The 27,153-nt window shown below is 39.6% G+C and overlaps 1 protein-coding gene across 1 annotated transcript in view; it reads left to right on the top strand.

Annotated features, from left to right (window-relative positions):
- The window catches only part of HK1 (hexokinase 1), a 623,778-nt gene that overhangs the window by 450,339 nt on the left and 146,286 nt on the right, over window positions 1-27,153 (top strand). Inside the window, exon 10 of the mRNA XM_044056279.1 lies at window positions 8,693-8,997. Coding sequence (XP_043912214.1) covers window positions 8,693-8,997 — 305 coding nt within the window. The remainder of the gene's footprint in view (window positions 1-8,692; window positions 8,998-27,153) is intronic.

Here is a 27,153-nt window from a genome sequence, read left to right as displayed (position 1 = left end):
GGCCACAGAGACGCATAATGATGGTGGTTTCAGGAGACTCAAAAGTGGGGGTCTGCATGTCTCCATTGTAATAGTAACGAGACCAGGGTTAATGTTGGACTTCCAAGATAGCTGCACTCTGATCAACAGCTTAACTTCAGCTCTTCCAATGTAAAAAAAAAAACAAACAAACAGGAATACTGGCTAGTAATTCTGACAGTTTTAGAAAAAATTAGTTACTGGCTAGTAAGAATACTGCTTGGATGCCAGGAAAGAAGAAACTTAGAGAGCCCAAAAGAAAATCATCTAGAAAAGGTGAAGAGAAAACACTGACTGTGTAAAGTCTTGCAGCTGTTCAGCAAAAAACAGTTCAAGCTCCAGTCTTGGTAAAAGAGATGGCTTCCAGTAATTTAGAGAAAAAAATAAATCAAATGTGCTCAGATCATAAAATAAATGAAGCATTGAAGGAGTGTATCAATTAAAATTACAAAAGGCTGGAAAAATTGGAAGAAGCTTCAAACAGTTGTTCAGATGAGAATGCTCATGAAGAGCTGTTTCCAAAAATGATGTATTTAGAGGACACAGCACACAAAGAAAACCTAAGATTTTCTGGTATACCAGGGAAACCGGAAGCTACAGACTATATTAATTTTACAAAAACACAAATAAGCATTATGATTGGCATTCCACCGCAGGATTTGTTAAATGAAAAGACACATTGCGTGTATGCTCCAGACCTGTTCATGAGAAAGCAGCCAAGAACTATATTAGTAAAGTTGAATCATACCAGCAGAAAAAAGTTGATCCTGACAAGACTGTGGCAGAAGGGCAAAATATTAAAAATTAGAGACAGTATAGTATTTGTGGAAAATGGTTATTCACTGTACAACAGGCAGAAGAGAAGCAAATTTATCCCAGCACATTCAGGGAACTTTGAGATGCAGATGTGAGATTCAAGCTGCATTATCAATCTATCTTCAGAATATTTTGTTTCCTGGAGGAACAAAGTAATTAAGTAATTTTTGATGCATTGCAGGCTAAGGAGTAAATATGAAATATTGTTCAAAAAGTGAGCCATCAAACAGAAGGGGATTCTGTTTCCCATTCTTCTGATAAAGCTCATAGAGAGGCTTTATCAGTGAAGCATTTTCCAGTGTTCCAAAGGAAAATGCTTAAGTGCTGAAAAAAAAGCACAGGAGTTGACTAGAAGAATCTGGAGTATCTTGAACTTGAACTGGACTCTGTGGTTGGGAGATGGAGATGTATAGAAATAAGTCCAGTAACACTGAAATGAGTGATTAATGTGAGACTATAAAGCATCAGTCACATTTGTAAAGTATGGCTTTATAAGAAAAAGAGAAGAAAGGCTGGACAAAAGCATGTTTAAGTTAATGTGGTATAATCTTGGGTTGTTGGTTTATGGGATGGGGTGTAAAAGTGCACTGATTATAATATATGTAGAGTTGAGATGTTTTGTTTTATTTTTACATAGGCAAATATCTAAATTAATGCCCTTGGTTTAATCTAATAACAAGTTTTTTTTGTGTGTAAGCTTGTGGATTTTAAAAAATAAGAAAACACTGTGAATGTAATGAAAAGTTTTCCTTTAGCAAATAAATGTTCAGTGTGGGTTGAGAAGTTTGCAGATTGTGGCAGCTGTACATTCTTTTTTTATGTCTCAATAGAGATAGACTGACTGCAGGTGCAGGCAATAAATCCCGAAAGTTCTGGGTATTGTTTGCTGAGGGAATTATAAAATTAAAAGGTATAAAGTTAGACAGCTTAGGAAATAATAAAATTTGAAATTATTGGGTGTGAGTAAGAGCAGCTTTCGTGGTATCTAAATACTTCATTGCATTTACTAGAATGGTGTATAATTTAGTTTTCTTTAAAGATGGCCAGTGCACTTTTTCTTAACACTAAAATTTTATGTTTTCTGAAAGCATACAAGCTGTTTTTCACATCTGGGATGGGAATAAAGATAACACAAGAACAGACAGCATTTAGTGTAAGTAGGAGCACAGGCTGTAACACACACCTTAGCATGGATAACCTTAGTTTTAGGTTAGGTAAATTATTAAGAAATGGAAATCAAAGTCTAACCCAACCATACTAAAAGTAGGGAATATAGAAACAGAGATAAAAGAACTGGAAGTAGGATCTTTAAAAAGTGCGACAGCAAATTGTATAGAAATAAAATGAGAATTGTAGGAACAATAGATGCAGAATAATGTTTTGGAGGAGGAATGAGGTTTAAGAGGAGTGAGGAAGTGAATGAGCTATGTAATGTTTGACTGACAATTACTGTATAGAACATTATATGTGATGTATAATGTTTGCAACTGAAAATATGTCAGTATGGTTTGTTTTCATTTGTATAAATGTATGAGTGCCTATGTCAGAAGTGATAATTCAATAAAGATCTTTATTTTTTAAAAAAAATAGTTTAAATATTTAAATGCCAGTGCATTTCTTTGTGCCGGTCCCAAGCCCGGATAAATGGAGAGGGTTGCGTCAGGAAGGGCATCCGGCGTAAAATTTTGCCACATCATATATGCAGAAAACTGTACAGAAATTCATACCGGATCGGTCGAGGCCCAGGTTAACAACGACCGCCACCAGTACTGTTGGCCAACAGGGTGCTGGCGGAAATTGGGCTACTGTTGGCTGAAGGAGGAGAAGAGGCAGAAGGCATGCCCGAAGGCAGGTAAAGGCTAGGACTGTGATAGTGAGGGTCGGAATTTTGAATGTTGGCAGTATGACTGGTATAGGGAGGGAGCTAGCTGATATGATGAACCGAAGGACGGTTGGTATATTGTGTGTGCAAGAGACCAGATGGAAGGGGAGCAAGGCTAGGTGTATCGGAGGTGGTTTCAAATTGTTTTATCGTGGTGTGGATGGGAGGAGAAATGGCGTAGGCATTATCCTGAAGGAACAGTATGCTAAGAGTGTTTTGGCGGTGAAAAGAGTGTCGGATAGAGTGATGTTTATGAAGCTGGAAATTGATGGTGTAATGATGAATGTTGTTAGTGCATATGCCCCACAAGTTGGGTGTGCAATGGATGAGAAAGAAAAATTTTGGAGTGAGTTGGATGAAGTGGTGATGACTGTACCCAAGGGTGAGAGACTGGTGATTGGAGTAGATTTCAATGGGCATGTTGGTGAAGGGAACAGAAGGGATGAGGAAGTGATGGGTAGGTATGGTGTTAAGCAAAGGAATGCAGAAGGTCAGATGTTAGTGGATTTTGCGAAAAGGATGGACATGGCTGTGATGAATATGGATTTTAACAAGATGGAGGAGCATAGGGTGACATACAAAAGTGGAGGAAGATGCACACAGGTGGATTATATCTTATGTAGAAGGGCCAATCTGAAGGAGATTGGAGACTGTAAAGTGGTGGCAGGGGAAAGTGTAGTTAGGCAGCATAGGATGGTGGTTTGTAGGATGACATTGGTGATCAAGAAGAGGAGGATAAGTGTGAGGTTAGCACCAAGCATCAAATGGTGGAAATTGAAAAAGGGTAATTGTGAGGTAATGTTCAGGGAAGAGTTAAGACAGGCACTGGGTGGCAGTGAAGAGTTACCGAATAGCTGGGTAACTACAGCAGAGCTAGTAAGAGAGATGGCTAGAAGGGTGCTTGGTGTGACATCTTGAAAGAGGAAGGAGGACAAGGAGATTTGGTGGTGGAATGAAGAAGTACAGGAGAGTATACAGAGAAAGAGACTGGCGAAGAAGAAGTGGGATTGTCAAAGAGATGAAGAAAGTAGACAAGAGTATAAGGAGATGAGGTGCATGGCAAAGAGAGAGGTGGCGAAGGCTAAGGATAAGATGTATGAAGAGTTGTATAAAAGGTTGGACACTAAGGAGGGAGAAAAGGACCTGTACCGATTGGCTAGACAGAGGGACCGAGCTTGTAAAGATGTGCAGCAGGTAAGGGTGATAAAGGATAATGAGGGAAACATACTCACAAGTGAGGAGAGTGTGTTGAGCAGATGGAAAGAGTACTTTGAGGGGTTGATGAATGAAGAGAATGAGAGGGAGAGAAGGTTGGATGATGTGCGGATAGTGAATCATGAAGTGCAGTGGATTAGCAAGGAGGAAGTAAGGACAGCTATGAAGAGGATGAAGAACGGAAAGGCTGTTGGTCCAGATGACATACCTGTGGAAGCATGGAGGTGTTTAGGTGAAATGGCAGTGGAGTTTTTAACTATATTGTTTAATGAAATCTTGGAAAGTGAGGGGATGCCTGAGGAATGGAGAAAAAGTGTTTTGGTACCGATTTTTAAGAATAAGGGTGATGTGCAGAGCTGTAGTAACTACAGAGGGATTAAACTGATCAGTCACAGCATGAAGTTATGGGAAAGAGTAGTGGAAGCTAGGTTAAGAAGGGAGGTGATGATTAGTGATCAGCAGTATGGTTTCATGCCAGGAAAGAGCACTACAGATGCGATGTTTGCTCTGAGAGTGTTGATGGAGAAGTACAGAGAAGGTCAGAAGGAGTTGCATTGTGTCTTTGTGGATTTAGAGAAAGCATATGACAGGGTGCCTAGAGAGGAGTTGTGGTATTGTATGAGGAAGTCGGGAGTATCAGAGAAGTATGTAAGAGTGGTACAGGATATGTACGAGGGTAGTGTGACAGCGGTGTGGTCTGCGGTGGAAGTGACAGATGCGTTTAAGGTGGAGGTGGGATTACATCAAGGATCAGCTCTGAGCCCTTTCTTATTTGCAATGGTGATGGACAGGTTGACAGACGAGATCAGACAGGAGTCCCAGTGGACTTTGATGTTTGCAGATGACATTGTGATCTGTAGTGAGAGTAGGGAACAGGTGGAGGAGACCCTGGAGAGGTGGAGATATGCTCTAGAGAGAAGAAGAATGAAGGTCAGCAGGACTAAGACAGAATATATGTGTGTAAATGAGAGGGAGGACAGAGGAAAGGTGAGGATGCAGGGAGTAGAGGTGGCGAAGGTGAATGAGTTTAAGTACTTGGGATCAACAGTTTAGAGTAATGGTGAGTATGGAAGAGATAAAGTGCAGAACAAACCAAAACTTGACAACAAGTAGCGTGGCCAAGAAGTGACACCAACGGAACCAGTAGCTCAAAATTAGATCCTTTATTAAGTATGAAAAACACACCCTTATGGACAAGCGCTTTCGCTCGGTGTAGTACCGAGCTTTATCAAGTTACATAAATAACTGGATAGTCTGAATTATATAGTAATCTTAAAAACACGTGATCAAATTAATCAATTAAATAATTAATTTGTTAAAAGAAACTTATATTAATAACTCATCCATGCCTGGTCAAAATACAGAATAGATATAAATGTTATAAATAAAACCATAGTTAAAATACAACGTTCTTTAAAAATGTTTGTAGGTTAAAAAATCTGTTTGTGTGATGTACTAAAGCATATATTATTAAATAATATAGAGATGAAAAGTAAATACTGTTACATTCATCAATTCCAAAAAGTGAATGACCAATAATGTTAAAACAAGAGCAGTAAACCGTGTTAAAACATGTATTCAAATATAACTACACCTTTATAATAATGAACTAAATATAAAATGAATAAATAAATGCTCTTAATTAATACAAATAACCCAATCTAAGATGGGTATATGTAAAATTCTGATCTGAAATAACTACTACAATCGGGCCATCCTAAGCTTGAGCACACTGCTAATGTTTATGTTGTCATTTAGCCCGGGTGCCTTACCAGCGTCTAATCTCAATTGCCACATCAACTCACGGTATTCCAGTGTTGTATTGTATTAATTAAGAGCATTTATTTATTCATTTTATATTTAGTTCATTATTATAAAGGTGTAGTTATATTTGAATACATGTTTTAACACTGTTTACTGCTCTTGTTTTAACATTATTGGTCATTCACTTTTTGGAATTGATGAATGTAACAGTATTTATTTTTCATCTCTATATTATTTAATAATATATGCTTTAGTACAACACACAAACAGATTTTTTAACCTACAAACATTTTTAAAGAACGTTGTATTTTAACTATGGTTTTATTTATGACATTTATATCTATTCTGTATTTTGACCAGGCATGGATGAGTTATTAATATAAGTTTCTTTTAACAAATTAATTATTTAATTGATTAATTTGATCACGTGTTTTTAAGATTACTATATAATTCAGACTATCCAGTTATTTATGTAACTTGATAAAGCTCGGTACTACACCGAGCGAAAGCGCTTGTCCATAAGGGTGTGTTTTTCGTACTTAATAAGGGATCTAATTTTGAGCTACTGGTTCCGTTGGTGTCACTTCTTGGCCACGCTCCTTGTTGTCAAGAGTATGGAACAGAGGTGAAGAAGAGAGTACAGGCAGGATGGAGTGGGTGGAGAAGAGTGTCAGGAGTGATTTGTGACAGACGAGTACCAGTAAAAGTGAAATGGAAGATCTACAAGAGGGTAGTGAGACCAGCTATGTTATACACGTTGGAGACAGTGGCATTGACAAAAAGGCAGGAGTCAGAGCTTGGCATGGCAGAGTTGAAGATGTTAAGATTTGCACTGGGTGTGACGAGGATGGACAGGATTAGGAATAAGTATATTAGAGGGTCAGCCCAGGTTGGAAGGTTTGGAGACAAAGCCAGAGAGGCAAGATTACATTGGTTTGGACATATGCTGAGGAGGGATGCAGAGTATATTAGGAAAAAGATGCTAAGGATGAAGCTGCCAGGTAACAGGAAAAGAGGAAGGCCTAAGATAAGGTTTATGGATGTGGTGAGAGAGGACATGCAGGTGGTTGGTGTGACAGAGAAAGATGCAGAGGACAGGAAGAAATGGGAACAGTTGATCTGCTGTGGCGACCCCTAACGGGAGCAGCCGAAAGAAGTAGTTCAAATATTTAAATGCTTGTGGATGCAGCTGTTGATTTGGGATAGTTGTTCCTGTCAGGAGGAATAAACATCATTATTTGAAGATGTTCATAGTTTTGCGTTTTTGTTTTCAGTTAATATGTTATGATGGTGTTCTGGGAGTGTGTTTTTTTTTTTGAGGGTGTTCAGTAAAATGTGACATAGGTTCAAATGAAGATGACAAAAAAGCAACCTGCTAAACATTAGTGGGTGCATGTAACACAAAAGCTTGAAACAGACATTTAAAAAAGCTGTTATGTGTAACAGGTGGGAGAAATAACATCTTATCTTAATGGCAACACTATCCATATTATTTTGGAACACAAATGGCCTCACAGGTATAGACACAAAGGTAAGAGTATTGAATTACTTTAAGGAATGCCGAGTGCAAATGATGCTACAGAGACATATTAGAAAAAACTGAGCATGTTAATTTGATAAAGAAAGGATTTCAGGATGGATATTCAGCAGAATATCAGGGACAAAGGAAACAGGAAGCACTTATACTAATTACTAGAGTGGCTGCAGTAGTGATAGAAGAGGAAAAAGATAATAATAGTAGATTTGTGGTTGTAAGGGGCCACTGGCAAGGGAGGAGGATTGTGCTGGCATGTATTTATATTCTACCTAAAACTGCTGTTATGGAGCAAAAGGAAATTTTTGGAGAAATAATCAGCCTTTGTTAGGGAATATTACTTATAGGTGGGTTCTGGACTTGATTTGCAAAAGTGAGAATGTGTTTGGGGACCTGAAGGGAATAGAAGGGAAACATATAACAAAAAGGGGCAGATTTCTGAGTAAATGTATGAAAATAATTGGTATGGCAGACACAAATGTAGTAGTTTTGGAGGAGAAGAGAGGTCTAAGGGAAGGCAGGAATTGAGCAATTTATGTAATGTATTGATGATAATTATACAAAAGAATGCATGTTATGCATAATGTTTGTAACCTGGAATATGTTAATTGTTCGTTTATATAGATGTGTGTTTGCTTATGTCTTAAGTGATAATTCAATAAAGGTGTTTAAAATAAAAAAAAAGAAAAAAAAAAAGAAGGGGACTAATGTTAAAAATGAAGAGTGATTTCTGATTGTCAGGCCCTTGAAATGTTGAGGTGTAGGGACCCCTCTTGAGATTGCTCTTAAGGAGACTGTTGTTACTTGACATTCATATGCTCAGTACCAGGAGATGTTGTAATCCGTATATCACAACACGGAGTTGTGTTCTGCAAGAGAGGAGGTGGCAGGAGATGTTTCTTTTGGATCATGGTGCTGTGTTATGTAAAGAAACCTAGAATTGCCTTTCATGTTAAGGAAGGAATAACTGTATTTCCCATGTTGTTTTTTTTTATTTCACATTGACAAAATATATTTCTTTAGCTATCAGTGCACTGCCTGCTAGTGATTCTGTGTTGTACAGCCATCTGACGTAAACATGGGGTTGATTGCCTTTAGAGATATTACCCGTAAAGGCATAGTAGGTGGACCAGTATGTGATTTGTGGAAGCACATATTAAACCATTTAGGAGAAAGGAGAAACAGTGAACCATAAAGGTTCACACTGAGCAGACTAGTAACACTTAGTGCAACCAGGAAACACAGACAAAATCGCACAGTATGCAGAATGGTGCTAATGGATTCATATTGATATCTCTAAATTTGCAGCTCACAAAGCTGTACTGCCTTTAAATGTGTCAGTAAGTAGCAAATCTAATAAAAATGAATACAAGATGTGATTTACTACTGTCCAGCAGGTTTACATTTTCAGTTCAGATAACTGTGTTTCTGTATTTGACACCATGGTGATTATTTTTCCTCAGATACTGCAGACGTCTACAGAAGACAGTACGGCGTTTAAATCCTGACTGTGATGTTCGATTCCTCCTGTCAGAAAGTGGCAGTGGAAAGGGTGCAGCCATGGTGACAGCAGTCGCTCATCGACTTGCAGAACAGCGGAGACAGATTGATGCAACACTGGCCCAGTTTGAACTCAGCAATGAGCAGCTAATGGAAGTAAAAAAACGAATGCGGATTGAAATAGATGCAGGCCTACGGAAAAAAACACATGAGAATGCAACAGTAAAAATGCTGCCAACATTTGTTCGTAGCACTCCAGATGGCACAGGTATATGCTTCTTTACTGTTTTAGCTTATATGCCATGTTTAGTATGGAAATACATTTCCAAGTAAGAGAAGAGAGTAAACATGTCATGCTGATATCAGATAATAATAGTTCTGCTTAATGCAATAAGAAAATTCTAAAGAAATCCACAAGCTTCTCTTCCATATCCATAGGTTAGTACTAAGCTAACTGCTCTTGCGAGCCATTTTAAGCCTAGCCAATTATCCCTTGTGAGACTCAAACCTTGCACCTTGGGCTGTAAGGCAAACACCTTAACCATTAGGCCACCCTCCCAACCCCTTTGTAGTGTCCCTTACTTAAAGAAATAGGAAATAGAATACAAGTCAAAGACATTGAAACCCAGAAACAGACACTTCATGACTTTATTGTTTGTGTATGGTCAGCATTGTGCGTGTGTGTGTGTGTGTGTGTGTGTGTGTGTGTGTGTGTGTGTGTGTGTGTGTGTGAGAGTGGGGGGTGTCACATGACCACAGATAGACCACATGACTGTGATGGTGTATTGGAATACTTAATTGTTTCAAGTTTTTTTAAGTTTTAGGTGTTTCAGCCATCACTGTGGCACCAAGGAACGAAATTCTTTCTACAGTCCCCATTGACTTGAATTCAAGTAACAGGTCTTGACGCTTTAGGGGTGAGACAAAGAGGGATATGAATAAGCATCTGATAATGGTTTAACCTTCCACACATAAGGGATGGGCTTAGTCCCATAGTGTGATCAAGAGATGAAAGACAGCGATAGGTGGGTCAAGCACAGGGATTAAAAACCTCAAACACTACTTCCATCTACAACGTACACAGCCCTCTGGCCAAGGTGTTGGAAGTATAGAAGTATGCATCCTCATTTGGCGCTTTATTGCAGGACTTGCAGTATGCTTGTTGGCCACCAGAGGGAGACAAGGGTAAGCCATAATAAAATGGGAGACACCTATACTGCAGCCTACCAGTATCCAGCTGCCACCTTCTTTTACCGACCCTTAAGTTGGGAATATCAGTAAGGTATCCCTTGAAATGTTTGGGAGGATGCAGGATAATGTGGGATATTATGAAAGGCAGGACGGGAGAACAGAAGAGTCATTTAGGTTCTGAAAGAGCTACATGGTTGGATTTGTGAGGTACAAAAGAAAGCAAGTTTAAAAAATGGTGGGAATTTCTTATTGATAGATTAATTCGGGATTAGAGTTTTACACATCCCATTAGGAGCCATGATCTCCATGTGCGCGCGCACACACACACACACACACACACACACACACACACACACACACACACACACGTGTACAGGCAGACACACAAACGTTCACATACATGGACACACAGACATGGATGCATACTTACACACATACACACACATGGACTTGCACAGACAGATGCTCACACACATAAACATGGCCAAACACACACACACACACACACACACACACACACACACACACACACACACACACACACACACACACACACACACACACACTTTTGTCATTAACACAGAGGCAGCTGACTCTTTTGATGAAACCTTGCATACTCTCAGGGAGCATTTTCATTGGGAAAGTCAGGATTTCTCTGATTCTAAAAAAGAGGCTTAGGGATTTCTTACTCCTGCCCCAGCACAGGTCTTTAGCCATACCTCCTGTACTGGACATTGTAGATTATGTCTTTTCGGAATCTAGCATGGCCCCTGACTCTTTACCTCCTGCTTCCAGAAAACCTGATAGATATTACAGGGTTCCTGACTCTCACAAGTTCATTTTCAAAAATCCTACTGCGGATCCTGAAACCGTTTCACAGGGACCCAAGGGCATTGCAGCTACTACTGCCAAAAATCCTACCCCCTCTGATAGAGACTCCAGGGCGCTGGATAGATGGGGTAAGAAGGTATACACTTCTGCAGCTTTGGCCATTAGGGCCTTGAATTGCCAGTTTCATATGTTAAAGTATCAGCAGCATATTATTGGATTGCTTAAACAGAAGATGATGTTGATTCCTGATTGTGCTGAAAATAAGGATTTACAGGATTTAATGCATTCAGCGGAACAGGTTGGAAAACATACCTTGCAATGTGGTTTTGATTCACTAGCGGCATCTTGCAGGGCTGCGGTAACTGAGTCTGTACGTAGAAGGCATGCTTGCCTTAAGGAGCAATCCTTGCCAGATCATGTTAAAGCGAAGTTACTGGATGCTCCCTTAAATCAGGACCACCTGTTTGGCAACAGGGCAGAAGAAGTTCTTAAAAAGATGGAGAAAAAGCTAAATCTATGCAGACTGTTAAAGATTTTTTACAAGTACAACCTCCAAGATTTAGTAGGCATTGGCCTGCTAAGAATTGGTCCTTTCCTGCCTCTTCCAGACTTTCTCAGTCCAAACCCAGTTCCAGCAGAGCACCCAGGCTTCAGTCCCAGGGGACACACAGGACTAAGCAGTGGGGGGGCCTCCACTTCCAAATCTGGGAGTAATAAAACTCCCCCCTATGGTAAACTGTCTCTATGACTTCTTTTTAAAACTTCCAAGCACTTCTCAACTGACTGCCCCTTTGGGGGAAATGATTGAACTTCATGCAAAGAACTGGGGACTCATTACCCAGGATAAATGGGTTTTAAATATAGTGTCCCACGGATACAGATTTCACTTCCACACGTTACCAGCTACAAGCTGTTGGCCGGATCTACCTCCAAATCAGTGGGCAGAAGCCCAGAAGCAAGTACTCTCTCTTAAGCATAGCGGCTATTCAGTTAGTATCAGAAGAAAAAAAGGGACAAGGTTTCTACTCGAGATTTTTCCCGGTACCCAGAAAAGACAATTCTTGACATCCTATCCTGGACCTGCCTACTCTAAACACCTTTTTGGTGATTCCAAAATTCAAGATGCTGACTCTTCACTAGTTGCTTCCTATGCTAAGCAAAGATGCCTGGTTGGAAGCATATCTGCACATCCCAATCAGGGAATCTTGCAGAAGATACCTATGCTTCAAAGCAGGCTACATGCACTATCAGTTCTCTGCTCTGCCCTACGGCTTATCTACTGCACCCAGGGTATACACAAAGTGCCTAGCTCCAGTCATTGCATTTTGCAGGCAAAGAAATATTCAAATATACCAATACCTGGACGATTGTCTAATTCAAGCAGAAAACCAGGACATACTTTTGAATCATCTGGCTTTTGTACAAAGGGTGCTGACTTGTCTGGGGTACACCATAAACGAAAAGAAATCACACCTGGTACCTTGTCAACAAATTATATTCCTGGGAGCAAGCTTGAATACAACTTCCCAGATGGCTTTCCTCATGCTAGAGAAACAAATTCACTTGACAACCTACTTCAAATAAGTGGCCACAGAAACCCTGCTATCTGCAAGGCAAATACTACAAGCCTTGGGGTTCATGGCCTCCTGCATTCTTCTAATTCCATATGCAAGGCTGCATGTGAGGAAACTACAGTGGTATCTAAAAAGCCTATGGTGTCAACATTCTCAGGATCTAGAAGCAATGATTCCTATCATTCCTTGTCTACGCCTAGAGTCCCTTTGGTGGGCAGAGGCCTGCCACCAAAACAAGGGACTACCATTCACACTAACCCCTGCCACCCAAACCCTAACAACAGATGCATCAAACTATGCATAGGGGGCGCACCTGGCAGGGAAGTCCATTCAGGGCAAATGGAACCCAATTCAAATGCACCTTCACATGAATCATAAAGAAATGTTAGCTGTACAGAATGCTCTGACAGCCTTCAAAGACCACATTCTTCCAGGACAATTAATGGTAAAGACGGACAACACAACTGTTATGTGGTACATAAACAAGCAGGGGGGTACACATTCTTACCCCCTCTACAGACTGGCCATGGCATTGTGGAACACAGCCTTGAGCTACCAAGTGCATCTACAAGCTCAATTCCTGCCAGGAAAACTAAATACACTGGCAGACGGACTAAGCAGAAACCTCATGGACCCACATGAGTGGAAACTAGAACCAAGGATTTTCAACATGTTGACAAGCAAATGGGGGAGCCCAGATATAGACCTGTTTGCCTCCCCCCAGTACTATCAACTGAAAAAATTTTGCGCAAGGACTCCCCACAGACGAGCTTGGAAGGTGTATGCTCTGTCCTTCAGCTGGAAAAACCTATCAGTTTATGCCTTTCCTCCACTGCCTCTGCTCTCCAAAGTACTACTAAAGATCAAACAAGACAAACCAAGGATGATTTTGATTGCACCACCCTGGCCACGCCAACACTGGTACCCCCTCCTACGCAGTGTGTCACTGTTGGCCCCATGTCATCTGCCTCAGACTCCTACCCTGCTGTCTCAGCAGGAGAACCAGATTCCGCACCCTCAGCTTCAAACACTGAACCTAGCAGCCTGGCTAATTACCTAAGCTCTCCTTTACCATCCCTCAGTAAAGCAATGATGGATGTCATTTTAGAGGCAAGGGGGCCTAGTTCTAGAAAATCTGAAAAATGGAAAAGATTGTGTGCCTGCAACCAATCTCAAGGGATGAGCACAGCAGTGCCCAGTTTACCTCAGAGTTTACAACACTTAACTGAGATGCTTCACAAGGACCTGTCTTTTTCCTCAATAAAAATTCATGCCTCAGCCATTTCAGCTCATTACAACACAGAACCTCCCCTCTTCTCTTATCCACTGCTCAAGCAGTTCCTCAGATGGGCCAAAAATTTAAAACCACCCAGGAGAGCTCCAACTCCAGCCTGGGACCTTAACTTTGTATTGGAGAAACTCACCCTTCCTCCTTTCGAGCCAGCTGCTACTGCAGATTTAAAATTCCATTCTTGGAAAACAGCTTCCCTTTTAGCCATCACTTCAGCTATAAGGGTATCTGAATTACAGGCCCTTATGGCAGTGGAGCCTTTTATCATCTTTCATGTGGACAGGGTGTCCCTCAGGACCAATCCCGCTTTCATGCCAAAGGTGGTATCCAGTGTGGCCTTTAATCAGTCCATTCATTTGCCAACCTTCTTTCCTAATCCACAGAACAAAGGAGAACGGATACTGCACTCCTTAGATGTGCACAGACAACTTAGATTCTAATTGGACAGGACTAAACCTCAAAGGAAATCTGAACAAATGCTGGTGGCAATTGCTGCAGGGACAGAGGGGAAGGCTATTTCAAAGCAAAACATTTCCAAATGGATAGGCCATTGCATTCATTTCTGCTATAAGCACCATGGAAGACCTATCCCACAAGGGATCAGACTCACTCAACCAGGGCTGCATCTACCTCTACAGCCTTTCTCAGAGGTGTACCTACCAGGGACATCCTAGAAGCTGCTGCCTGGAGTTCTGTATATACTTTCACCAAACATTACCATTTTCCAATTTTCTCTAAATCCAGAGCTGGCTTTGCCACTGCAGTTTTTCAGGGCCTTATAGCTGGTCCTAATGCTATCTAAATTCCTCCTCCCATCCTTATCTTTGGGAATCTACCCAAATGTAATGACTGCAACAGTGAAACACGAAGAACATAGTACAGTTGTTTACACTTACCATAAATGTAGATGTTCGAGTGTATTCACTGTTGCAGTCCTGGTTACCCTCCCTCCAGCCCCCTGACTTTTTTTGGCTATACCTCTTCTCTCCTTTTCAATGCTTAAAAGCTTTTTGGTGTATTTGCTTTTTTGTTTGAGGTATAACCTTGTATATTTATAGATTTAATTGCTTCCCATTAGGGGGGCACCTGACATCTGGGGCAAGAAACACTGATGTAATGACGTCGGCTGCATGTTTTATACCCCTGACGACCTGACGTCACGGAAGAAGAGACAGCAACTGACGTAGGACCCAAGACTTTGTTAATCGGGCCAACTGAGGGCTACTGCAAGCAGATAACCCAAATATAATGACTGCAACAGTGAATACACTCGAACATGTACATTTATGGTAAGTGTACACAACTGTACTTTTTTTGGTCTACGTATTTAGGTTATGGGCAATATGTAGTTGTGAGCATGTGAGATATTGTGGGGAAGGTGACTTTTTGTAGGCAGATTGGTGGTAACTCAATTAACAGCAGTCTAGTTTCATTTTTTGGGTGCTGTAAAAGTTAGTGAACATGGGGAGAGGCATAACGGAGAAATGGTAGTAAGTAGGTTGATGGAGAGAGGCATAACGGAGAGATGGTAGTAAGTAGGTTGATGCAGTGTTTTGTTTTTTTTTCGAGTGCTGTCAGAGAGATAGTGTTTGTTTTAGCATTAACCGATGAGTGGGTGTGGTATGTTGAAGATTTACACACAGTTGGTGTGGTTTACGAGGGTGAAGCCTGAGTGATTAAACAAAGGCAACCATGGGTCAGTCTTCAGTGTACCCACACCCACAAGTTAGGTATTGCTATTATACAATGACATTTTGAGCTGAAGTTTCTAGGACAATATTGAGCTGGAAAGAAAATGTACGTAAATTAAACTTAGGTTATATATTAAGTGATATTTGTTTGTCTGACACATTATGATTTGTAAAACCTTCAACTTTTAATCCACCTTTAAACCATAATTTAAAAATTTTTGAAATGTTATGTGAAGATGGGATCAGGGAATTATTAAACAAAAGAGTTTCAGATAAACATTTTTTTAATCTTTCCTTAGTGGAAAAAGAAGCATTAAATGAAATTAGAGAAAACAGAAAATTGAGAATTATGAAGGCCAGTAAGGGGGCAGTTTGGTCTTAATGGACCAGGAAAAGTATATTGAAAGCATTGAGACAATGTTAAGTAATGAAAGTGAGTACATTAAAGTTGAGAGTATGTGTGTCAACAAATGCTATAGATATGTACATACTTCTTTGTATGACAATTGTTTAGAAGGAAACTTGAATGAAGAAATGCATAACTTTTGTAACAGAAAATCCTAGGTTAGGAGTGTTGTTTGGGATTCCTAACTTACATAAATGTTTAGAACCACCCCCCCTTGGCCTATTGTCTCTGCTCCCAGTTACATTACTGAAGGGATTTCTTTGGTTGTGGATGCTTTGATTAATCCGTTAGTCAACAACTTAGATTCTTACGTCAAAGATTCTTGGGACTTTTTAGATAAGTTCCATGAATTTAACCTCAGATATAATTTTATGCCAGAGCAAACATTATTTGTACAGCTGACATTTGTTCACTTTTTACAGCCGTACCACATGATGAAGGGGTAGAATTTGTTATTTCTTACTAATTTTTCAGATATCCCTACTCAGCAGGTGAATTTTTATTGTAGTTTAATTGAGGTTTTGTTGGATAACAAATTAATTTATTTTTAACAAGCAATTCTACAAGCAAAGGAGAGGAGTGGCCATAGGGTCTCCAGCTACGTCCTCCTCTGCAAATATAGTGCTGGGGTGGTGGGAATTTACTGTTTTACATAATATTAAGGACACTTATAAAGTGTGTTTTTACAAGCACTTTGTAGATTACTTATTTTTTGTTTTAGATGGGACCTCCCCTTAGATTGTGAAAATCTTTTGAATGAATTAAATGGGAAATCTTCTTTTCTAAAGTCTACCATGGGTGAAGTTGGTCATGTCATAGATGTCCCATTACAATGGAATAATGACAATATGGAATTTGAAAGTAGAATTCATAGAAAAGTGACATTTACCAGCAGTTATTTACATTGTAGCAGGAGTCATCCTTTTTTATGAAAAAGAATTTGCCTAGGGGACATTATATTAGGGCAAGAAGAATAACAAGTGATGCAACCTTAAAAGAAGAATTTGATTTTATAACAAATTTGTTTTTGAATAGAAGATATGATACCATTTTTCTGGAACAGTTAGAAAAGGAAATTTTGGAGAAGAGAAATTCTTCCTTTCTACCCATTTTAAAGTACAGTGTGATTTGTTTTACTTACTGGTTTTGGCTTATACAAGGTTTTTATACCTTGGACTGGTGGTTTTTGGTTTCATTATGTTTTAGAGAAGCTCACGGTGGCACCCTCTGAACCATCCTCTAAGGCTTCTTTAAAACACTGCACTTGGAAAACGGTACTCTTGGCATTGACATGAGCCAGAAGGGTGTGAGAGCTACAGGCCATCATTTCCCTCTCTTCACCTTCCACAAGGACAGAGTAACTCTTAGGACCAAACCCTCCTTCATGCCCAAAGTGGTCAATGAGTTATCCTTAAATCAAGCTGTTCACCTCCCCACTTTCTTTCCTCACACTCAGAATAACAGTGAGAGAGTCTTACATTCCCTTGCTGTGCACAGACAGCTTAGGTTTTACCTTGACAAGACTAAATCTATCAGGAAATCAGACCAATTGTTTGTCTCCTTTCGCCCCAGGGCTCTGGGGAAAGCAGTGACTAAGTAGACCATTTCTGCCTGGATTTACAGGACAATTTCCTTCTGCTATGCATACCATGGAAAATCCTTAGGATCCAAGGGTACAGCCCACTCCATTAGGGCTATGGCTTCTTCTTCTGGGACTTTCTTTAAATGATTTGACACTGCCTCCTTTTTGGAGGCAACTACATGGACCTCTGTTCACACCTTTACCAAACATTATAGATTGGACCACATTTCTAAATCCAGGGCTGGATTTGCCAGGGGAATCCTTCATGGATTCCTAGAAAATAGTTCCAGGCCTCCACCCTCTTCTTCCCCTTGAGCTTTGGCACTCAGCCAAGGGTTTGGAATACTGCAGCATGAGTACAGAAGGACATAGAATAGTTGTGTAAAATATAACAATAGATGTCCTTCTCTTCCATGTTGCAGTATTCCTTCTCTCTCTCCTTCTCCCGTCTTCCATCAAACTGTCCCTTTTTGGATGGCACTGGACTTAATACAGTTATCCTGGGACTGGGGGTCCGACGGGTGCTCACTTCTGAGGTTTGGTATGAGCAGACAACACTTTTATGGTCCACACTCCCTTAGGCAACATCAGATGTCCCACGTACCCTGCCGTGACTAGAAGCTTTTGTATACTGGCCAGATGTTCAGGTAGCAAGAGAGGAAAACCCAAGGGTTTGGAATACTACAACATGGAAGAGCAGGACATCTATGGCTATGGTAAGATTTTACACAACTATTCTTTCTTCCACGTTGTTTTCACATTCTTCTGCTTTGTTGATGTACTGCACACATGTATGGGATGTATGTTCCTATCCTTACATAGTATATCGGTGGTTTGGAAAGCAAGCAAAAGAAAATAAAAAATGTAAAATTTGGGCAGTTTAGAGGTAGGAGAGAGGCAGAGAAAAATATAAGAAAAATCGGGTATGTTTCTTTAGTTTTGCAGAATGTACCCGATTTTTCTTGTATTTCCTCTTCCTCTATGTACCACTCAACCTCTTAGCTCAAGAAGTGTGGAAAAAGCCATAGGTAAAGGAGTGTACTGATTGTAAATGTTGGTGTTATAAATTTAGAAAGCTATGATAATAATTGCACATTGTCTGAACGAAAGAAAGTCTGAAACTGAAATGTGTATCGTTATTTAGTGACTTCCTTCCTTAGTCATTTGTCGGAAAACCACATATTTTATGAGGAACAGCTAAACATTATGAGGCAAAAGTCTGAATAGTTGAGACTAATGCCTCTGTACTATATAACAATAGAAAAAGCCTGTCCGCTCAGTGGTACTTCTGCAACTAGATTCTTTCTATTGGTATATGCTCAATTTACAATGGGCACGCTGGTTGGGCTGTCCAATCAGTGTTCACATTTTTTGAATACTAACGAGGTATCATTGTATAATTCTGTGTAATAAACCAAGTTTCTGGTGTTTTTTATAACAGTGTAGAATGTAGAGATCTTATTTTAGGTGTTCATCTGTTGTAACTTCCAGAAGTTTTGGTTGTTTTACTATTTCTATTCTTTTCAGAAAGTATATTAAAAGATTGTTTTTAGTCTGAGAAATGTTTTGGGGTGAAGATTATTAGGTTTGTTTTTTCAGGATTTAGTAGAAGGTGAGATTTTCTTAGCCATGTTTTGTTGAATAAGGAGGAGTCCTGGGTGAGGTCATTAAGATTTGAGAGGGTTGGGGAGAGCCTGGTGGCTGTATGAAGTTTATTTATAAAGGTATTGAATAAGAGGGAGCCAAGGACTGAACCCTGTGGGACTCCAGTGGAAACAGGTAGGAAGGATGAAAAGTCCACAACCGGCCACAGTGCAAACACAGATTTATTAAAGAACTCTGACGCCTCGGCTCACAGCCTTCCAGGAGTAATACAAACACACATTTCACAAGCTTTTTATATAGCACCATTCATTAATTAGTTAATCATTTTCATAATAATTGTTTCCAATTAATCCCTAAATTTAAACCTACAGGTACCATAGTATTAAACTTTAAAATGTAAATAGACTCTTTATAAAGAAGTGTATCCTTGGTGTCACATACTTCATCAGTTTTCATAAAAACTTGTTCTAAAACAGAAACTTTTAACAAAGAATAATCACCTTTATGTACTGTTTTAAAATGCATTGCAATATTACATTCAACTTTACTATTCTTTATGTCCCTTATATGTTCCTGTATTCTTATTTTTAATTTTCTTTTACTTTCTCCTATATAAAATAAATTGCAGAGACATTTAAGAACATATACTACCCCTTCACTATTACATGAAAAGCATGTGTTATGAACATCTAATGAATGAGAATGTTTATAGAAAATGTAATTGTTGATTATATTAATGCTATGACACAATATAAGATGTTATTAGAGAAGGGAGTCAGATTGCGTTATGTGACTCAAGGTCATATTGATAGAAAATTTGATGTGGGTGAGTGTAAGATACCTTCCTTTTTATTGTCTGCCAAAACTACATAAAAATCTGCAGAGCCCTCCGGGTCGTCCAATTGTTGGTGCTTATAAATGTTTTTTAACCAATATAGGTTTACTTATACATGAATATTTAAAACCTTATGTTATGAAGTTGCAGTCTTACATAAAATACTCTTTTGATTTTTTTGGATAGAATACTAAGTGGAGTAGTGAGATGTATTATGCAATTATGGATGTGAAAAGTTTATACACTAGCATCAGACATCAGGATGGTATTAAAGCTTTAAATTATTTTTTAGGAAATTCTCACTTGTCTTGTTATATTATAGAACTTGAATATTTTTGTTTGTTAAATAATTATTTTGTGTTTGATGGTTGTGTTTATCACCAACTAGAAGATACTACCATGGGGGCATCTTTTGCCCCCATGTATGCAAATTTGTTCATGGCACTTTTTGAGTTGGAATATCTGTATAAGCATGAGTTTGTGAGAAATAATGTCATTGTTTATTACAGATATATTGATGATTTAATTTTTATTTGTAGGGGTGGCAGACATAATGTTATGAACTTCCGTTTGGATTTAGAACAGAATATTTATGGTTTGAAATTTGATGATATACAGTGTGGTAGCATGGTCAATTTTTTAGATTTAGTATTAGAAGGGATTAATGGTGGGGGCATTTAGACATCTGTGCACAGGAAATTTGTTGACAAGATTCATTTTTTGCATGGGGCCCGTTTTCATTCCCAGCATTTATTGGAAGCTTTACCCTATGGGGAGTTTCTTCGCATGGATAGAATTTGTAGTGATTGGGGAGATTTTATAAGAGAGTGTAGGTACACTTTTTATATGTTTATAAATAAGGGTTATAATTGTAATATGGTTAAGAAGTCTTTACAGAGAGTTGTTGCACATAGACCGGGACTGAATCAGTGTCAAAGTGTTATGAATAAAGAGAGGAATAACACTGAACTTTGTAAAAATCAGATATATTTTGTCTCAGTATATAATAGCTTGAGTAATAGGATTAATAAAATATTGCATAATTGCTGGAAAAGTTTACTTCAGGATGTGGAGTTGGAAAGAATAATAGCAAATGGTCCCTCTATTTCCTATAAAAAAGGAAAACGTTTAAAAGATATTTTAGTCTCTAGTTATTTTTCCATGCCTAATGAGACATTATATATAACTCCTGCCATGAAGGGTACTTACCCTTGTGGTGGTCGTTCAATATGTTCCTGTATTGTTACAAGCTTTAAGAAAATAAATGGTACCAAGTTTTCACCTGGTGGTAGCTTTTCATGTAATAGTGAAGGGGTAGTATATGTTCGTAATTGTCCCTGCAATTTATTTTATATAGGAGAAATTAAACGAAAATTAAAAATAAGAATACAGGAACATATAAGGGACATAAAGAATAGTAAAGTTGAAAGTAATATTGCAATGCACTTTAAAACAGTACATAATGGGGATTATACAATGCCTCCTCTAACACGTGCACGCTGATTGGCCAGCCCAACCAGCGTGCTCATTGTAAATCCTTCAATATACTAACGGAAAAAGGTCCGGTCGCCCGGACTTTTTCCGTTAGTATAAAACACTGTCTCGCTATGTTAAAAGAGTTTAACATAGCGACACAGGTTTAAAAAAAGCAACGCAGATCTCCGTTGCTTTTTTTAAAGCTGTCTCGCTATGTTAAACTCCTTTAACATAGCGACACAGTAAGCAACGGAGATCTTGCGATCTCCGTTGCTTTAAACCTGTCTCGCTATGTTAAATGAGTTTAACATGGCGAGACAGCTTTAAAATAAGCAACGGAGATCTCCGTTGCTTATTTTAAAGCTGTCTCGCTATGTTAAACCCACTTAACATAGCGAGATAAAAAGCAACGGAGATCTTGCGTTCTCCGTTGCTTTTGCCCAACTCTGATGTACTGCGTGAGGCATGCGCAGTACATCAGAACTGCCGTGGAATACCAGACAGCTGCGGAAGGGCAGCAAAGAGGCATTATACAATGCCATTATTTAAGAAAAGTAATTATTTATTTTCTTAAATAATGTCATTATATAGCAATAACCACTTCTGGGTGTGGGTAATGCTGGATTTACCCACGGTTGTCTTTGTTTGGTCCTCGGGCTTAGCCTCGGGACCAAACCACGCCAACCGTGGGTAAATCCAGCATTACCCACACCCAGGCATGGGTTATTGCTATATTATTCTTTGTTAAAAGTTTCTGTTTTAGAGCAAGATTTTATGAAAATTGGTGAAGTAAGTGACATCAAGGATAAACTTCTTTATAAAGAGTCTATTTATATCTTAAAGTTTAATACTATGGTACATGTAGGTTTAAATTTAGAGATTAATTGGAAGCAATTATTATGTAATTGATTAATTAATTAATTAATTAATTAATTAATTAATTAATTAATTAATTAATGGTACTATATAAAAAGCTTCTGAAATGTTGTGTTTGGAAGGCTGTGCGCCGATGCGCTAGAGTTCTTTAATAAATCTGTGTTTGTATTGCGGCCAGTTGCGGATTTTTCTTTGCTGCTGTTCTTCAAGTTGTTGCATATAGGAAGGATGAAAAGTCCTGAAGTCATTTTACTGCCTGCCGTCTGTTTGTGAGATAGCTGTGGAACCATGACAGGGCTAACTGGGAGAGACTGATGGATAGAATTCTGTGAGCAGATTTTGTTGACAGATGGTGTATTTTGATAGGTCAAGGAAACAGATGATACTAAGTGGTTAGAATTTCTTACATGGTTTATGGTGTTCATTAAACTGGAAACCATTTTGGGTACTGGAGAGGAGGTTATTACTGTTAAGGTATTTTTAACAGTTATGAATGGATACATTTCTCCAGGGTTTTTGATACAGGTGTTAAGATAGCTATAGTTCTATAGATGGCGAATTCTATGGATGTGTCCCCTTTGTGTAGGAGTATAATAAAAGTCTTTTGCCAGATGGCTGGGATACAGTTCTCTGACACAGAATAGTTTATAAGGATAGAAACAGTATAGGAGAAGGTGTCTGCTGCTATTTTCATAGACTCAGCAGACAAACTGTCTGCTGCTAAATGATTGATTTTAATGCATTCAGATTTTTTTTATGGTTGCTGTTGGCACAGGTTGGAAATTAAACTGATCTGGCCGAGTTTCATTTTTTATGGGATTGTGGTGGAAAGGAGGGGTGTTTTTTTATTAGTAGTGAAAGTGCCTCTTCTCAGAAATGACCACGAAGCACTAACTGACTTTTTCAGATTCACACAGTAGGTAAATAGAGACTTACAGAATCAAACCTTTAGCAACTCGTAACTTTAATTCTTTGTGTTAAACAGTGAGATTTCACAGCTCTGCTTGACTTCTTACTGCAGCATGTATGTCTGTAAAATTTGGGGTCCCAGTAGAAATGGGTTCTGTTTTTGCCTGACGTACCTGTGTGCATCTCTCAGTACTAAGGCCAGTCTGTTTAGTCAGTGTTTAGTCAGATCACATGGTGATGCCTCTGAAGGTTTTAGAGAACAAGTAGTAGAATCAATCTGACCACTAAGGGACATAATCAGCAGCCATGCATATTGGTAGCCTCTCCCACCCCCACCTTCTTCACCTTTCCTTCTCCTCAGTCTTTGAGCATCACCATAGGCTTGACCTGTAAGAGGCAAGCTGGCTGAACAAAGGTCAGCTTCCCGGAACACTTGGTCACCATGGAGAATATCTGCTCAGGCTCTGCTTGACCTCAAATTTGTTTCATTTATAGTGAACATGTCCATCTGCTCACATGACCATTACCAGCACTCCTTAAGAGGATGGGTTCTTCCAGTTTCTGCACCACTCATGAGCTTCCACTCCCAGGCTGTCCCTTTTTCTCATTACTTTGCTAAGCTCCTCTTTCGTCCTATCAGAACCAATGCGGTTCTGATTTTTCTGGGTATGTAGACTGTTGGCACCTGAATCACACCTAGTCTGGGCTCCCTGCAGGTGTGGTCCTGCACCAGCAGAGGTTCAGTTGAATCCATTGCTGAACGATTCGTTTCCCTGGCCTCATGTCCCATCACCTGCAAACTCCATACTCAGTGCTCATCTGCAGCCTCAGTACATGACTCTTACTGACCATCCATTACTAGTAGACTCTGTGCCTGACTTTTACTGACCATATCTTTATGGTGGACTCTGTAGCAGAACTTTAATGGCTAGCCATCACCTGCAGATTCTGCACATGACCCTTGTTGACCATCTGTCACCTGTAGACTCCATACCTGATTTTTACTGACCATTCTTTTATGGCAGACTCTGTACCAGATCCTCAATGACCATTCATAACCTGCAGTATCTGTACCTCACCTTTACTCACAATCCTTTACTTGTAGACACTGTACTTGACCATTTCTAACCTTCCCTGACTTCTGGATTATTTACTGGGCCTTCACTGACCATCTGTCACCTGCAGACCGTGTACCTCACCTTTAATCACTATCCCTTACATGTAGACAATATTTCAGGCCCTCTCTGACCTTCCTTGACTTGTAAATCACTTACTGGGCCCTCATTGACCATCCATTACCCACAGACACTATAGTGGACTTTCACTGATCACCCTCACTTGCAAACGTTATTGTACCCTGACCTGCAGATTGTTTGCCAGATTGTTACTGTCTCAACTGCAGACTGTGTATTCTGTATTGCTTAGATCTGTATTATTAATAAGATGCCCAAAATCAAAGCAATGGTTTTACCATGTAAATGCTGCATATAAACAGTTCTTCAGCAGTTTCTTACTGTTGTCCTGAATCCTTATTTAGTTTACTCTTTTGTTGACCGGTTAGTCCCACTAGTCTAGTGACCTCTTTTCAGGGGAGACCCAAGATGGCATTTATTACTACTAGGGGAAATTTTTTTTTTGCATCAGGGAACTTCTAGTACTCTTTTTGATAAGTGCAGTGAGATTTTTTACATCCACCCGAGCCACAGCCAACTCCGGCAGATGGCATCTCAGTTTAACATCTCATCCAAAGGATGACACACAAAGGAGTGCAGCACCTCCCTTATACTGCACTGCAGAGTCAGCAGTGGTAATTATTCCATACACCTATGGTGGGAGTAGAACTCGCAGACTACTGATCTTCAGGCACCAAAAGTGAATGCTTTTCCTGTTGCACCACTGACACTAATACACCTTTCTTTACTGTCATAATAGTCCTGGTTTATTTCCATGTGTGTGTACTCAATTATTATTAAAATAAGATAGATAGATAGATATAAGCAGACAGATAGACTTGCCTGGGTTATATTGACAGAGAGACATGCCTAGGTCTTCTTCTTCTTCTTCTTCTTTCGGCTGCTCCCGTCAGGGGTCGCCACAGCAGATCAACTGTTTCCATTTCTTCCTGTCCTCTGCATCTTGCTCTGTCACACCAATTGCCTGCATGTCCTCTCTCACCACATCCATAAACCTTATCTTAGGCCTTCCTCTTTTCCTGTTACCTGGCAGCTTCATCCTTAGCATCTTTTTCCCAATATACTCTGCATCCCTCCTCAGCACATGTCCAAACCAACATAATCTTGCCTCTCTGGCTTTGTCTCCAAACCTTCCAACCTGGGCTGACCCTCTAATATACGTATTCCTAATCCTGTCCACCCTTGTCACACCCAGTGCAAATCTTAACATCTTCAACTCTGCCACGTCAAGCTTTGACTACTGCCTTTTTGTCAGTGCCACTATCTCCAACTCATATAACATAGCTGGTCTCACTACCCTCTTGTAGACCTTCCCTTTCACTCTTACAGGTACTCGTCTTTCACAAATCACTCCTGACACTCTTCTCCACCCACTCCATCATGCCTGTACTCTCTTCTTCACCTCTCTTCCACACTCACCATTACTCTGAACTGTTGATCCCAAGTATTTAAACTCATCCACCTTCACCACCTCTACTCCCTGCATCCTCACCATTCCTCTATACTCCCTCTCATTCACACACATATATTCTGTCTTAGTCCTGCTGACCTTCATTCCTCTTCTCTCTAGAGCATATCTCCACCAGGATCTATTCCACCTGTTCCCTACTCTCACTACAGATCACAATGTCATCTGCAAACATCATAGTCCACGGGGACTCCTGTCTGATCTCGTCTGTCAACCTGTCCATCACCATTGCAAATAAGAAAGGGATCAGAGCTGATCCTTGATGTAATCCCACCCCCACCTTAAACGCATCTGTCACTCCCACTGCAGACCTCACCACTGTCACACTACCCTCGTACATATCCTGTACCACTCTTACATACTTCTCTGACACTCCTGACTTCCTCATACAATACCATAACTCCTCTCTAGGCATCCTGTCATATGCATTCTTTAAATCCACAAAGACACAATGCAACTCCTTCTGATCTTCCCTGTACTTCTCCATCAACACTTTCAGAGCAAACATCGCATCTGTAGTGCTCTTTCCTGGCATGAAACCATACTGCTGATCACTAATCATCACCTCCTTTCTTAACCTAGCTTCCACTACTCTTTCCCATTGCTGTGACTGTTCAGTTTAATCCCTCTGTAGTTACTACAGCTCTGCACATCACCCTTATTCTTAAAAATCTGTACCAAAACACTTTTTCTCCATTCCTCAGGCATCCTCTCACTTTCCAAGATTTCATTAAACAATCTAGTTAAAAACTCCACTGCCATTTCACCTAAACACCTCCATGCTTCCACAGGTATGTCATCTGGACCAACAGTCTTTTCGTTCTTCATCCTCTTCATAGCTATCCTTACTTCCTCCCTGTTAATCCACTGCACTTCATGATTCACTATCCGCACATCATCCAACCTTCTCTCCCTCTCATTCTCTTCATTCATCAACCCCTCAAAGTACTCTTTCCATCTGCTCAACACACTCTCTTCACGTGTGAGTACGTTCCCCTCATTATCCTTTATCACCTTTACCTGCTGCACATCTTTACTAGCTCGGTCCCTCTGTCTAGAGACATGCCTAGGTAATTTTTTTTAACACCTTTATTGAATTATCAGTTAAGAGATAGGCTAACATATATTTATAAAAAAAGAAAAAACGTGTTAACATGTTCAGAGTTACAAACATTATACATCACATATACTCTTTTATACAATTATCAGTCCAGCATTACATACATTTATCAATTTCTGCCTTCCCTTAAACCTCAATCTGCCTCCAAAAAATTATTCAGCATGTATTGCTCCCACAATTTCAACTTTTTTCTATGTAATTTGTTCGTACCCTTTTCTAAAGATTCCATTTTCAGTTCTTTTATCTCTTTTACAATATTCACTGCTTCAAATACAGTTCATTTAGAATTTGATATCCATTTTCTAGTAATTGCTATTTTGGCTGCCAAGAGAATTAACCTTAACAAGGCCTTACTACAATTCAGATTTTGTATCCC

The sequence above is a fragment of the Protopterus annectens genome, chromosome 14.part0 (assembly GCF_019279795.1).
Source record: "Protopterus annectens isolate FY-2018-M chromosome 14.part0, PAN1.0, whole genome shotgun sequence".
Taxonomy (NCBI): Eukaryota; Metazoa; Chordata; order Ceratodontiformes; family Protopteridae; genus Protopterus; species Protopterus annectens.
The sequence above is the reverse complement of the archived record's forward strand: the minus strand, read 5'-3'. Positions and strand labels throughout refer to the sequence as shown.